The sequence below is a fragment of the Muscardinus avellanarius genome, assembly GCF_963383645.1.
Source record: "Muscardinus avellanarius genome assembly, chromosome: 7".
NCBI classification, from domain to species: domain Eukaryota; kingdom Metazoa; phylum Chordata; class Mammalia; order Rodentia; family Gliridae; genus Muscardinus; species Muscardinus avellanarius.
In genome coordinates this window covers 63,291,868-63,306,326 of record NC_137793.1, presented here as the reverse complement: position 1 = coordinate 63,306,326, position 14,459 = coordinate 63,291,868, and the positions used below count along the sequence as shown (strand labels likewise).

Below are 14,459 nucleotides of genomic sequence, written 5' to 3'. Positions count from 1 at the left end.
TGTGGTGGCGCTCACTTATAAGCCCAGTGCTGGGAGACTGAGACAGGAGGATCTCACAAGTTCGAAGCCAGCCTCAGGTACTAGTGAGGCTCCCAGCAACTTAGTGAGACCCTGTTTCCAAGTAAAGTATAAAATAGGTCTGGGAGTATAGCCTGGAGGTAGAAAGCCCCTGGGTTCCACCCCAGTGGAAGGAAGGAAGAGAAGAAGGAAGGGAGGGAGGGAGGGAGGGAAGGAGGGAGGGAGACAGACACCAAATTCTCTATTTCAGCAAATAAATGATTTTAGAGAAAGGACCTACCCTTAAAATGTAAATTGCCTGTTCAGCAAATCAAAAATAGAAATGCTAGCATTTGAACTTTAAGTAAAAAGTTAAATTACATCTATGGCAAAGTCTAAAATCTAAGTTGACAGGTTACTGAAAAAAAAATATTTTATGACTGCCAAAAAAATATATTTTAATAAACATGGGGTGGGGAGATGAACATTCTGTTAAAAGCATAGGAAAACATGGACATACTTTTAACATTAGTATTTCATTATATTTTCTATATATTTAGGTAATGTTTAATATTAAAATGACAGAATAGAGCCGGGCGTGGTGGCGTATACTTGTAATCCCAGCATTTGGGATAGTGAGACAGGAGAATCCGGGTTCGCAGCCAGCCTCAGCTATACTTAGTGAGACCCTTTGCAACTCAATGAGATCCTGTTTCAAACTAAAAAAATAAAGATAGGGCTGGACGTGTAGCTCAGAGGTAGAATGCCCTGGCTTCTATCCCCAGTAACACACACACACACACACACACACACACACACACACACACACACACACACAGAAACAAAATGAAATGAAATGACAAAAAAATAATTTTAAACCTTAATGGCTATTCCCTATGTATCATATACCCTTTGGCCCTCCTTTGTTGGCTAAGCTATTTCAATCTATTGAAATACCTTCTTCCAACCATGGACATGGCTTCTTCAAAGAGTTCTTTCTGATTTACCTGTTCATCTACTGTTCTCTTTTATATCTCCACAATGTTTATGTATATGATTTTTATAGGTTTTCATAAAAATCTGTTTTCATTATTACTTAAATAATCTCTATTATTTTAGGTAAACTTCAAATATCTTCTCAAAAAAAGAGAGTACTTATACTATGAGAGTCTCTCAACTAACTGTATATCTAGAATACTGAGGAAACAGTATAGACTAAACAGTACACCTCCACGATGAATGAATGGATTTATACAATTGAAAATAAGATCAACATTCATTCAACTTGGGGACAACCATGAACTGAAAGTATTTTCTTAAACTATAGTTTTTTGGAAAAGATACTAAGTTGAAATTACTCACATGAAAGCAATCAATATTGTACAGCCTCTACCACTCAAAACACTAATGTGCACCAAAATAAAGATAACTGTTTGAAATCCATAAGTTTTTAATATAGTTTTAAGTGCAAAAGAAAAGATTATTTATTTCCCTCTTCTATTGAGTTACAATTTTCTGCCTTTCCTTTAGCTGCTGCTACAGAGATTTCTTGGCTCTACTCATTCTCAACAATGGAGTGCCTTGGGGGATGAGGGGCACTCCTGACCCTCTTTGTTATTATTATTATCCATGTTTCACTGAGTGAACAAGGTTTACTCCATGATCTGCATATTATTTACATACTGGTGACACCCAAGTACTTAGATTACAGGTCCCAGACAACCAGTTGGTAAGAAAAATCACTTTTTGGTAGGCCAAAGAGACTAAGCAAATTTGTCAATCTTGCAGAATTCACCAAAATATATGTGTATGGCAGATGAATATGATGTAAAATTTTTTTCATGTATGTATTTTTCATGAACATTTTTCATGTATCTATTGGCCATTTGTATTTCTTCTTTTGTGAAGTGTCTATTCAATTCAGTTGCCCAGTTCTTAACTGGGTTATATGAAACCAACCTAGGTCTCCATCAACAGATGAATGGATTGCAAAATTATAAATAAGCCGGGCATGGTGGTGCATGCTTGTAATCCCAGTACTTGGGAGGCGGAGACAGGAGGAACATGCAGGTTCAAAGACAGTCTCAGCTATTTAGTGAAGGTCTCAGCAACCTAGTGAGACTCTATTCCCAAATAAAATATAAAATAGGTCTGGGAGTGTAGCCAGGAGTTAAAAAGCACCTGGTTCCATCCCCATTACCACAAAAAAAAAAAATTATGCGAAATATACAGAATAGAATTCTACTCAGCAATAAAGAAGAACAAAATAATGTCATTCGCAAAAAGATGAAAAGACCTGAAGAACAACATGTTAAGTGAGATCAGCCAAGCACAGAAAGAGAAGGGACATATGTTTTCTCTAATATGCCCAAACTAGGGAGTATTGGGGATACCAGAGGGACTCCAGATAATGGAGGGGAAACCTCAGCAAAGCTAGAAAGGAAGGGTAGGGGAGGAAGAAGGCTGAGGTTGATTAATGGAGGAGCTACATTCGAATATGTGTAAAAGTATGAATGTAGCATGGTTAACCTGGACACTCATTGTTGGGAGGGGGAAGGAATGGGGAAGAGGGGAGGGGGCACCAAATACTGTGTGAATATATGCCATTGTCAATATGATCCACATTATGATGTGAGACTACATAGCATACCAATAAAATAAAATAAATTATAAAGTAAAGCCAGGCATGGTGGCACACACTTGTAATCCCAGTACTTGGGAAGCTGACAGAGGAAGATCATAGGTTCAAGGCCAGCCTCAGCAACTTGTGAGGGCCTTTGCAACTCAGTGACACCCTGTTTTAAAATAAAGAATAAAAAATAGGGCTGAAAGGTATAGCTTGGAGGTAAAATGCCCCTGAATTCCAATTCCATCCCTAGTTCCGAAAAAAAAAAAAAAAAATTACAAAGCATACTAAAAGGCTAAGAGACATAAAAGACTGAACAAGCATCAGAATCAAAGTCAGATAATGACAAAAAATATTCAAAGTATCAGATAAGAAATTTTTAAAACTAGTATTACTATGTTAAGAACTTTAATGGAAAAAAGAGCTGAGTGTGATGGTACATGCTTGTAATCCCCACATTCGGAAGGCTGAGACCGGAGGATCGCAGTTCATAGACAGCCTCAGCTACTTAGTGAGGTCCTCCGCAACTTAGTGAGACCCTGTTCCAAAAATAAAGAATAAAAAGTAGGGCTGGGAATTTGCTATTCATTTCACTAAGCTCACTTTAATTTGTTTATATAGCTCATTTAGCAATTCAGAGCAGAGACTTAATCCATCTCTTATACTTTTCTCCCAAATTATTATTTTAATTTATTTCCAAACAAATTAGAAGCTTCTTAAAAAAAGTCAAGATTATATGCTATACCTACTTACAATTCCACATGGTTCAGCTCGATGCTGTTTACTATTTACAAAGGGGGACTCAATAAATACTTCCTCAGTGAAACATTTGCTAAAAAATAAGTCTATCCAGAAAATGGAAAACACATTTTAATACATAAAAGGAGCACTAACACACTGGAACAACCCCCTCAAGAGTAAAAGAAAAGACAAAAAGGGAGAGGAAGAAGACGTGTAGGAATATGCAAAGAGCATGGGTGAGATAAAGTGAATGTGTACTAATTCTGATAATAAACTAAGAATATTGAGATGCTTAGCCTAAAGAAGACTTCAGAAAGCATAACTATCAGAGTGAACATAACACAGATTAAAATTGTATAGTAACAGAGCCATTCAACAATGGAATAAAAATAGTTCATTTTAACAGTGGGACAACCTTTTAAAATTACAAGCACTTAAGCAGAGCTCTAGGTCATGGTTTTCAATCCACATAACAGTATCAGAAAGATACATGTTACTTGGAATGCTATGTTGATAAGAATTATAAGACAGAAGATATAGTTATTTGGAATGGGTGCTGTGATCAGTTAAGAATGTGTCATAGCAGGGCGTGGTAGCACATGCTCGAAATCCCAGAATTCGGGAGGCTGAGACAGGAGGATTGTGGTTCGCAGCCAGCCTCAGCTACTTAGGTCCTCTGCAACTTTGTGAGAACCTGTTCCAAAATAAAGAATAAAAAATAGGGCGGGACTGTGGCTCAGATGTCAAATGCCACTGGGTTCCATCCCCAGACTCAAAATAAATAAATAAACCTGTGTCATAGACTACTGGACTGCAGAGTATCACAAATTTCTCACGGTTAATATCGCCCAATCTACAGAATAATTTTCAGAAATAAATAATCCTTGTAAAGAATCTAGATATGAAGTGAGTACTCTTTCTAAATTCCTCAAACCTAAGACTTACTAACAAAAATATTAGTAACATTCTTTAAATTCTTTAAATGTTCAATAAAATTATATTTTCTTATTTTTAAATGCTAGTCTTCAGGAAACTGAGAATTGTTTAAGCAACAATAAAAGTACTATGGTTTCTCATCCTGTAATTTTTTCTTGAAATAATAATATGTTCAAGAATTTATTTTGGTAAGTTTTGTGACTACCAGATGTCAAAAGGAAAAAAAAAACACATAAATAGGAAAGAGACAAATCAAAATTTGATTTTTTTAAACATTGGGTGTTAGCCGGGCGTGGCAGCGCACACTTGTAACCCTGCGCTTGGGAGGCGGAGACAGGAGGATCGTTTGAAGCCAGCCTTGCTGGTTTAAGAGACCCTGTTTCAAATATATTATATATATTAGGTCTAGGAGTATAGCCCGGAGCAAGAAGGGTTTCCAGGAACCCCAGTACCACCAAAACAAAAACAAAAAACATTGTGTGTTGGGGGTCTAGGTGGGAATGTCCAAAGAACTAACTCAAGGCTCCCGCATGCTAGGTGAGTACCCTACCACTGAGTAACACCCTCATCCCATATAGTTTTTTTAAGTCAAAATAGTCTTCCTTTAATAATGTCCCAAAACTTTATTACTAATTGTATCAAACATCTTTAAAAATAACATGCTTATAAAACAAACACTAAACAGAAATTTTCTTTCAACATTCACATTCTTCTCAGAAAATTTAAGAGAAATAGCCATTGCTATCTTAGAGCAGGACAGTTCTCAAAATGTGGTCACTGAATCAATCACCAGCAGCCTAGGACCACCACCACCAGACAACTACATCAAAGCTGCCCACTCCCAGTTTCATGCACCTACCAAAGCAGAAATTTTAGTTAACCCAACAATCTGGGGCTTAACAAGCCTGCCATAGAATTCTGATACATGCTGACATTGAAAACCAGTGTCATACAAAATGGTATAATTCCTTTCCAACATAGCAGTAACTTACCCTTTACTTATTTCTCCTGAGCATCTTTCTTTTTTAACATTTTACATTTTTCTCATTTGAATGATTAATTCACCAATAACTATGTGGGGTTTTTGGGGGTGGTTTTTGGTTATGTTTTGTTTTGTTTTGTTGCGGTATTGGGGATTAAACCCAGGGGCATTCTACCTCCAAACTATACCCCCAGCCCTATCTTTTATTCTTTATTTTGAAACAGGGTCTCACTGATTTACTAAGGGCCTCACTAAGCAGCTGAGGCTGGCTTCGAACCTGTGATCCTCCTATCTCAGCCTCCCAAGTACTGGAATTACAAGTGTGCATCACCATGTCCGGCTAGCTATGTGATTTTTATCTCTCTCTCCCTCTCTCTCCTTCCCTCCCTCCCCCACCCCTCGGTACTGGGGATGGAACCCAGGGGCATTCTACCTCCAAGCTACACCCCTAGCCCTATATTTTATTCTTTATTTTGAAACAGGGTCTCACTCGAGTTGTAAAGGGCCTCACTAATTAGTAGCTGAGGCTGTCTTTGAACCACAATCCTCCTGTCTCAGACTCCCAAATGCTGGGATTACAAGTGTGAATCATCTTGCCCGGCTTCACACTTTTCTTTAAACCATCAAATAGCCTGTTGTCTGGGCCCCTGGCCCCCACCCTGGGCGGGTGGGCAGGCACTGGCAGGGCACCCTTAGGTGATCCCCTCCCCAGCCGAAAGGGCCCTGTGGTCTGGACCCCTGGCCCCAACCCGGGCGGGTGGGCAGGTGCTGGCGGGACACCCCTAGGCGACCCCCTCCCCACCCGGAAGGACCCTGTGGTCCGGACCTCTGCCCCAACCCTGGGCGGGTGGGCAGGCACTGGCAGGGCACCCCTAGGCGACCCCCTCTCCACCCGGAAGAACCCTGTGGTCCAGGCCCCTGGCCCCGACCCTGGGCGGGTGGGCAGGTGCTGGCACCTTTCGGCGACCCCCTCTCCACCCGGAAGGACCTGTGGTCCGGGCCCCTGGCCCCGAACCTTGGCAGGTGGGCAGGCACTAGTGGGGCACCCCTAGGCACCCCCTTTACACCCGGAAGGACCCTGTAAAAAAGGAAAAGAAAAAGGAAAATATCGAAGAGGGGTCAAGGAGGCCTTGGCAGATGCCAGGATACTGGATATGCAGACAAAACTTATCCAAATGAACTGGAATTATTGGAAAAATTCCCCGCTAAGGAGGACTGCTTCTTCTCTACATTGTTAAGAATCTTGGACATCACCTGTAAGGAGAGAGACTTTAGCGGAGACCAAGGAGAAAAGCGGTGCTGAAAGTGTTCTCCGTGTTGGCAGTGGAGACTTGTAGTCAGGAGAAGCAGAAATCGGAGCCTACCAACTTTATTTATTTATTTATTTTTTGGGGAGAAATTACACCAAAGGTCGAATGCTACTGTCGCACATGCTTAGGAACACTGGACAGCATTCAGAGTGGAAAAAGAGCTTGGGAAAGATTTGAAATGGTGGAGGCAGTGGCAATGGCAGTGGCCAGTACTCAGAGGAGGCAGAGATCTGATGCATTACACCTGGAACCTTTGAAGTAATGACCCCAGAGGCAGAATGCTATCACCACACACCCTCAAGAACGTGGGACAAATGGTTGGGCGAAGAGGGTGCTCGGATTAGAGCCTGCCAAGGGGTGAGGCCGGCAATGGACATACCAAAGCTGGAATTAGAGCCTGTCGTGAGGCAAGGCCAGTGCTGGAGCCTCCGAGGCCGGGATCGGAGCCTACCGAGTAGTTAGGTCGGTGCTGGGGCCAATAAACCCGGGATTGGATCATGCCGTGAGGCATGGCCAGTGATAGGGTCTTCGAGGCCGGGATCGGAGCCTGCCGAGGGGTTAGGCCAGTGCCGGGCCGACAAGGCCGGGATTGGAGCCTGCCGTAAGGCAAGGCCAGTACTGGGGCCTCTAAGGCCAGGATCGGAGCCTGCTGAGGGGTTAGGCTGGTGCAGGGGCCCATGGCCAACATCGGGGCCTGCCCTTAGGCAAAGCCATTACTGGGGCCTCTGAGGCTGGGATCGGAGCCTGCCGAGGGGTTAGGCCAGTGCTGGGGCCAGTGAGGCCGGAATTGGAGCCTCCCGTGAGGCAAGGCCGGTGGTGGGGCCTTAGAGGCCAGGATCGAAGCCTGCCGAGGGGTTAGGACGGTGCCGGGGACAGCAAGGCCAGGATCGGAGCCTGCCGTGAGGCAAGGCCGGTGCTGGGGCCCGAGGCCGGGGCCAGAACCTGCCGAGGGGTTAGGCCGGTGACGGGGCCAGCGAGGCCGGGATCGAAGCCTGCCATGAGGCAAGGCCAGTCTTGGGGCCTCCGAGGCCAAGATCGAAGCCTGCCGAGGGGTTAGGCCGGTGCTGGAGCCAATGGCCGGCATCGGAGCCTCCTGTGAGGCAAGGAGCTACTCAGGCCTCCGAGGCCAGGATCAGTGCCTGCTGAGGGGTTAGGCCGGTGCCAGGGCCAACGACCAGCATCGGAGCCAGCCATGAGGAAAGGCTGGTGTTGGGGCCAGCAGTCGGCATCGGAGCCTTCCATGAGGCAAGGCCGCTACTGAGGCCTCCGAGGCCAGGATCCGAGCCTGCCGAGGGGTTAGGCCAGTGAGGCCGGGATCGAAGCCTGCCGTGAGGCAAGGCCGGTGCTGAGGCCTCCGAGGCCAGGATCGGAGCCTGCCAAGGGGTGAGGCCAGTGCCAGGGCCAGCGTGGCCGGGACCAGAGCCTGCTGTGAGGCAAGGCCAGTGCTGGGGCCTCTGAGGCCAGGATTAGAGCCTGCTGGGGGGGGTTAGGCCGGTGCCGGGGCCAGCGGCCAGCATCAGAGCCTTCTGTGAAGCAAGGCCACTATTGAGGCCTCCGAGGCCAGGATCGGAGCCTGCCAAGTGGTTAGGCCAGTGCTGGGGCCAGTGAGGCCAGGATCAGAGCCTGCCGTGAGGAAAGGCTGGTGCTGGGGCCTCTGAGGCTGGGATCGGAGCCAGCTGAGGGGTTAGGCCAGTGTCGGGGCCAGCGAGACCAGAATCGGGGCCTCCCATGAGGCAAGGCCGCTGCATGAGCCATCAAGGTCTGGATCAGTCCACTGGGTAGCCAGGCCACTACTGAGGCCGTCAAGAGTGGGATCGATATTTGCAATGTAGCATGCACAGAGAAATATCGCAGAAAATTAAAACCAGATGCTTCCCCTAATTAGCAATAACTAGGAGGAAAGGGGCAACAGGAAGTGGTCGAGCTATAGAAAGGGCCCTATAGTGAAGCAATTAAGGTGACCAATCAGAGGGTATGGAAAAGGGGAGGATGGAGCCTCTTTATAAAGCAGGAGGTACATAAACATATGTATCAAAGTTAACTACCAAACAAGCATGGGATCGAGGGAGGGGGAGGGAATGGGATGGGGACTGGATGAGGGCTAAATGGATGATGTGTGCTTGTATATCCTCTCAAGTCTTGTACTCCAATGTGATGTATGATTATAATGCACCAATAAAAATAAATTTAAAAAATAAATATAGCAAACAAAAAAAAACCCATCAAATATATTTTTAAATTTATAGAGAAAAAGATTTTGGGCAAGCATAAGAACAAGCCTATATAAAAACCACTCATAGCCGGGCATGGTGGTGCACGCTTGTAATCCCCGCGTTTGGGAGGCAGAGACAGGAGGATTGCGCTGGCTCGAAGCCAGCCACGCTGGCTTAAGAGACCCTGTTTCCAAATAAAAATATAAAATACATCTGGGAGTGTAGTCCGGAGGAAGTAGGGTTTTTCCAGGAACCCCAGTACCATCAAAAAAAAAAAAAAAAATCATACATAAGTTTACTCTTTTCTAAAAGTATAACACACATTTGTTGAGAAGTTTCTAAATAAATCATAACTATTAAACAGTTTATGATGAAATTACTTCATGGTCATCAAAACAACCACTCTTCTACAAAAGAAACGTTTACCTCTTGATATTTATACAATCCTTGACATCATTTTGATAAATATAAAATAGATAATATGGTTCATATATATATATAAAATGAATCTATAATGTATGGTCTAGAATTGCAGCTAATATCAATATAAAAGAACCAACTATAAAAACAGTCCAGTGTATCTTTAGGAAAGGAAATTACTGACATATTTAACTTGAAAGTGTTTTCTCATGAGGTTCTACAGAAATGCAGACTGGAAGTAGACTCTTTTAGATAGTACACATATATACCTACATATAATCAGACACATCTGCTCTATAATTCTCATAAACAATGACAACAACACAGTAAAATAACCAAACCATCTCAAAATATTTTAGTTGATTACCCATGTATCTAAGACTATAAATAACAAATCTGGTAGAAAAAGAGTTCAGTTTCTATCTATTACATAGTAAATCACAATAAAACAAGGGACTGACTTACCTGTGTACATAATGTAGCTGATGAACTGAGTCAATTGCTATCACCATCTCAGCCAAGTAAAACCGAGCCATATCTTCAGGTAATCTATCTTCAAATTTGCTGAGGAGTGTGAGCAAATCCCCGCCAACATAATAATCCATAACCAGGTACTATGAATGAAAAACGTAAGATGTCCTTAATAAATAATAATTATTAAAAAAAGATAAGATTTATTGTATCCTATGGTGAAACAGAATTCAGTCAAATACTTCTAGTGGTTAATTGCTTACATGGTTAACTAATAAAAAGGGTATAATATAATCATCAATAGTTATTATAAGACTTCAAAATTTTACACAGCACTAAGATGAAAATTGGGGCAGAAACCGACCTAGGATTACTAGCATTTTGCATAGTAATGGTAATTATCAGCTTCATCTACAATGAACCATAGCTTTACCAAAATTTCACTGAAGACTAAACTTTTTTTGTGTGATAGTACTGGGGATTGAACCCAAAAGCACTCGACCTCTGAGCTATATTCCCAGCCCTATTTTTATTTTTTTAAATAAAACAGTTGCAGAGGGTCTTAATAAGCTGCTGAGACTGTTCTCAAACCTACAATACTCTTATCTCAGCCTCCCAAGTATTAGGACTACATAGGCGCACCACCATGCCCAGCTCAAAGACAACTTTCCAAAATATAAAAGAGAAAGAAAAGGTGGCACACTTTGAACACAGGAGAGTACTTAGGTTGAAAAAATTCACATTCATCTTCATCATCACTACGGTTTCCTTATTTCACCTTGGACCAGTAAAACCTCTATTATAACCAATACCAGCCTGTGGATTGGCTTTTGGAAACCACTATTATGTAGAATATAACCCCATTTCTGATATAACAAATATCAGGATGGATTTTTCTCAGGTATATGTAAATAGCAACCAACTAATTTTAGGTATGAACCCTTATTTGCTGGGTTGTTAAAGAGGTGTTATAGTTTTTGTTATGTTCTAGATTGCTTTTTAAACATATATTATATGTGTATATGCATATGTCAGCATGGAATCATATAGCTAGTAAACAGAAGAGTGTGTGTGTGTGTGTGTGTGTGTGTGTGTGTGGTGGTGGTGGTGGTGGTGACTGAACTCAGGAGCATTCTATCTCTGAGCTCTACACCCAGTCCTATTTTTTATTTTGAAACAAGGTCTAAGATGTCAAGGTCTCACTAAACTGCTGAAGTGGGCAGTGAACCTGTGATCCTCCTCTCTCAGCCTTCTAAGGACTGAAATTATAAGCATATGCTACCATGCCAGCTAATAGAAGATATTTAAACATCAAATATATGCCTTGAGCCGGGTGTGGTGGCGCATGCTTGTAATCCCAGCATTTGGGAGGCCGAGACCTGGAGGATCGCGGTTCGCGGACTAAGCTACTTAGTGAGGCCCTCTGCAACTCACTGAGACCCGGTTTCAAACTAAAGAATAAAAAATAGGACAGGGGGTGTAGATCGGAGGTCAAATGCCCCTGGGTTCCATCCCCAGACCCGCAAAAATGTGTGTGTGTGTGTGCGCGCGCACACCTTTAAGATAAGGTGACTTTATTTCAGAATGGAGATATTTCAGGAATATCAATGAGTTGACATTTCAATTTAAAAAGCTTTAAGAAAATTTAAATACTTTTTATTACTATATATAAAAATTATAACCAGGCAGTGTGGTGCACACCTTAATCCCAGTAATCCCAGTACTTGGAAGGCTAAGACAAAACGATTACAGATTTGAGGCCAGGCTCAGTGACTTAGCAAGACCCTGTTTTAATATTTTAAGAAAGGGCTGGGATGTAGCTCAGAGGCAGAAATGTCCCTGGGTTCAATCCCCCAGTACCAAGGTGGGGAAAAAAAGAAATTATAAGCATAGAAAGTGTATATTAAACAAAAAACAAATTACACATAGTCAAAGCCATGATAATTAGGAAAATTATTTTCATATCCTGGTCTATGGTTTAATTACTGTATGTATTTAAGTTTTTTGTGTGTGGTATAGTACAGAGGATTGAATTCTGGGACATTCTACCTCTGAGCTACACTGCCAGCCCTATTTTTGTGTTTTATTTTGAAACAGGGTCTCACTAAGTTGTGAAGGGCCTCAATAGGTTGCTGAGGCTGGCCATGAACCTCCCATCTCAGCCTCCCAGGTACTAGAATTATAAGTGTGCAATACCACGCCTGGCTTACTTGCTGTATTTATAAGGCCTAATGTTTAAAAAAAAAAAAAAAAAAAAACTCTACCCTGCCAATTGAACAAGCTAATAAATTTTAACAAATTTCTTTAACAAAAAATTTTAGAAGAAATGGAGGTGGATGGAGAAGGGGGAAAAAAGCCTCTCTCTTACTTTACAAAGAAGTACTCTGAGAAGACTTGCAAGGGATTTTTTTAAAGCAAAAAAGAATTTGCTATAAAAATAAAATAAAATACAATTCGTTCCTTTAAAAAACCATTTACTGTGTGTCAATCCGATTATTTTTTTTGTATTAAAGATGGAGAAAACACCCAGAAAGTAAAGACATGAAAGTTCCCTATACACGGGCTTCTCTTTCTTGTAATAGTGTTCTATTCTTGTAATAGTGCCCTATTATTTTGTGTGTGTGTCTGTCTATGTGGTACTGGTGATGGAACCCAGGGGCATTCTACCTCCAAGCTATACCACCAGCCCTATTTTTTATTCTTTATTTTGAAACAGGGTCTCACTGAGTTGCAAAGGGCCTCACAAAGTAGTAGCTGAGACTGTCCACAAACCGCTATCCTCCTGTTTCAGTCTCCCAACTGCTGAGATTACAAGTGTGTGCCACAACACCGGGCTCAATAGTGCTCTATTCTTGCCACAGCAGACTCCTAACAGAGAGTACACCATTCACAAGTGAACTGCTAAACATGAATTATCTCAAAATTGTATTACATATGGTCACCATTCAAAACTTAGGCTTCTTGATTTGTTGTCTATCTTTTACTTTCATCCACACACTGTGCTTCCTCACAACAGACCCCAAACAACAGGTCCTTTCCTTCAGAACTTTCAATGTGCCTTACTGAAACACTTCCGTGGTGTTAAAAACAAAACAAAACTTCTTTAGGATAGAGCTAAAAATGATGATATAAAAATATCCCTAGTTTTTCTTACTTGCTAGGCTTTGCCTACCCATATTTTTTCCCTACCTCACCCATAAGAGTTAGTTAACTATTATTAAGACAAAATTCAGCAAGTTGAGAGAAAGGAGAAGAAAAAAATTCTCAAAAGAAAAATACTAAGTTGAAAATGAAATATACATTTGCATCAGCAGAAACAGACTAATAATAAATAACCTCACAAAGGAATAAAATTTCTTCTCCTTTTCTGTTTTAGTACAATACTAAATCAGGAGCCTCCACTGAGCTACATCCCCAGCCCTCCTTTTCCTTTACAGTATACCCCAGTGAGTAGAACCAAGATCAAGAAGTCATCTTTCAGGCTTTATCCTTAATTTACCATATTCAATTCAATCATGAAGGTCAAGTTGAGTCTATTACCTACTCAGTCTCCATGGAATACATCTGCTCTCCTATTCACTACAATTTAAATCCAGACTCTTTACCTCTCTGAACTATTTACTACTACAGGGTAAAAGCAAAGTGGGGTAGTTTCGCAGGGCGTGGTGGCGCACGCTTATAATCCTCGCGCTTGGGAGGTGGAGACAGGAGGATCATACAGGTTTGAAGCCAGCCATGCTGGCTTAAGAGACCCTGTTTCCAAGTAAAAATATTAAATATAGGTTTGGGAGTGTAGCCCGAAGGTAGAAGGGTTTCCATGAACCCCAGTACTCCCCCCCCCAATAAAATGGAGTAGTTTCCCATCACATTATATTTTATTGTGTAAAAAACTGTCTTGGAAACAGAAAACAGGAAATAGAACAACAATGGAAAAATAAGTTCATTTGCTAATTCCACAGATATTTAGAAAAGTACCTACTGTATAGTGACATTATATTCAACAGGGGCACAGCAATGAATAAAACAAAGTTCTTGCCTGGCATGATGGCACACACCTAAAATACCAATACTTGTGAGGCTGAGACAGAAGGATGGGGGATTCAAAGCCAGCCTCAGTAACTTAAGACCCTGTTTTCAAATAAAAATTAAAAATAAAATAGGGCTGGGGTGTAGCTCAGAGGTACAATATCTCTTAATTCAATCTCTAGGACTCCCCCCTCATAAAAAACATAGTTCCTGACTTTGGGAAGTTTATAATCTAATAAGAGAAAGCACAAATATTGAGCAAGTTATGTGTATGTGCTAGTTTATTCCATTGACAGGAATAAACACGGGGGTTGTGATATGTTCTAAAAAAGAAAATAATCTAACCTGAGTGTTACGTTCATTTATTTGTGGAAATGTATTTTTCATCAAGACATGAAAACAATTTTAAGGTAATTAGTTAAATAACTCATTCTCTCCCCCAGTTCACTTGAGATGTCCTTTCATACTTTAAGATCCCAAATGCATTCATCTGTTCTTGAACAATCTTTTATGCTCTGGTTGACTATTTTTATATTAATATCATATTGTTCTGATTAATTTCATGGTAAAATTGAGTGTCTGGTAGTGAGAGCAAGGAAGACCCTAATTCATCACTTCCCTATGAAAACAAACTGCTTTAGAAAAAGTGCTTCTAGCAATGACCAGATTAGGGAGCTGCTGGCTCCTCCTCCAAGCTTTACATCAATCCTGGCAGGGGTTGAACTTAACTAATACCT

The 14,459-nt window shown here is 41.6% G+C and overlaps 1 protein-coding gene across 11 annotated transcripts in view; it reads right to left on the bottom strand.

Moving 5' to 3' along the window:
- The window catches only part of CDC42BPA (CDC42 binding protein kinase alpha), a gene marked incomplete at both ends in the record, with an annotated part of 335,066 nt that overhangs the window by 205,328 nt on the left and 115,279 nt on the right, over window positions 1–14,459 (bottom strand). For all 11 annotated transcript variants that reach the window (XM_080699099.1, XM_080699104.1, XM_080699105.1 and 8 more), the window contains one exon: window positions 9,691–9,839. In XM_080699099.1, the coding sequence (XP_080555225.1) occupies window positions 9,691–9,839 (149 nt within the window). The remainder of the gene's footprint in view (window positions 1–9,690; window positions 9,840–14,459) is intronic.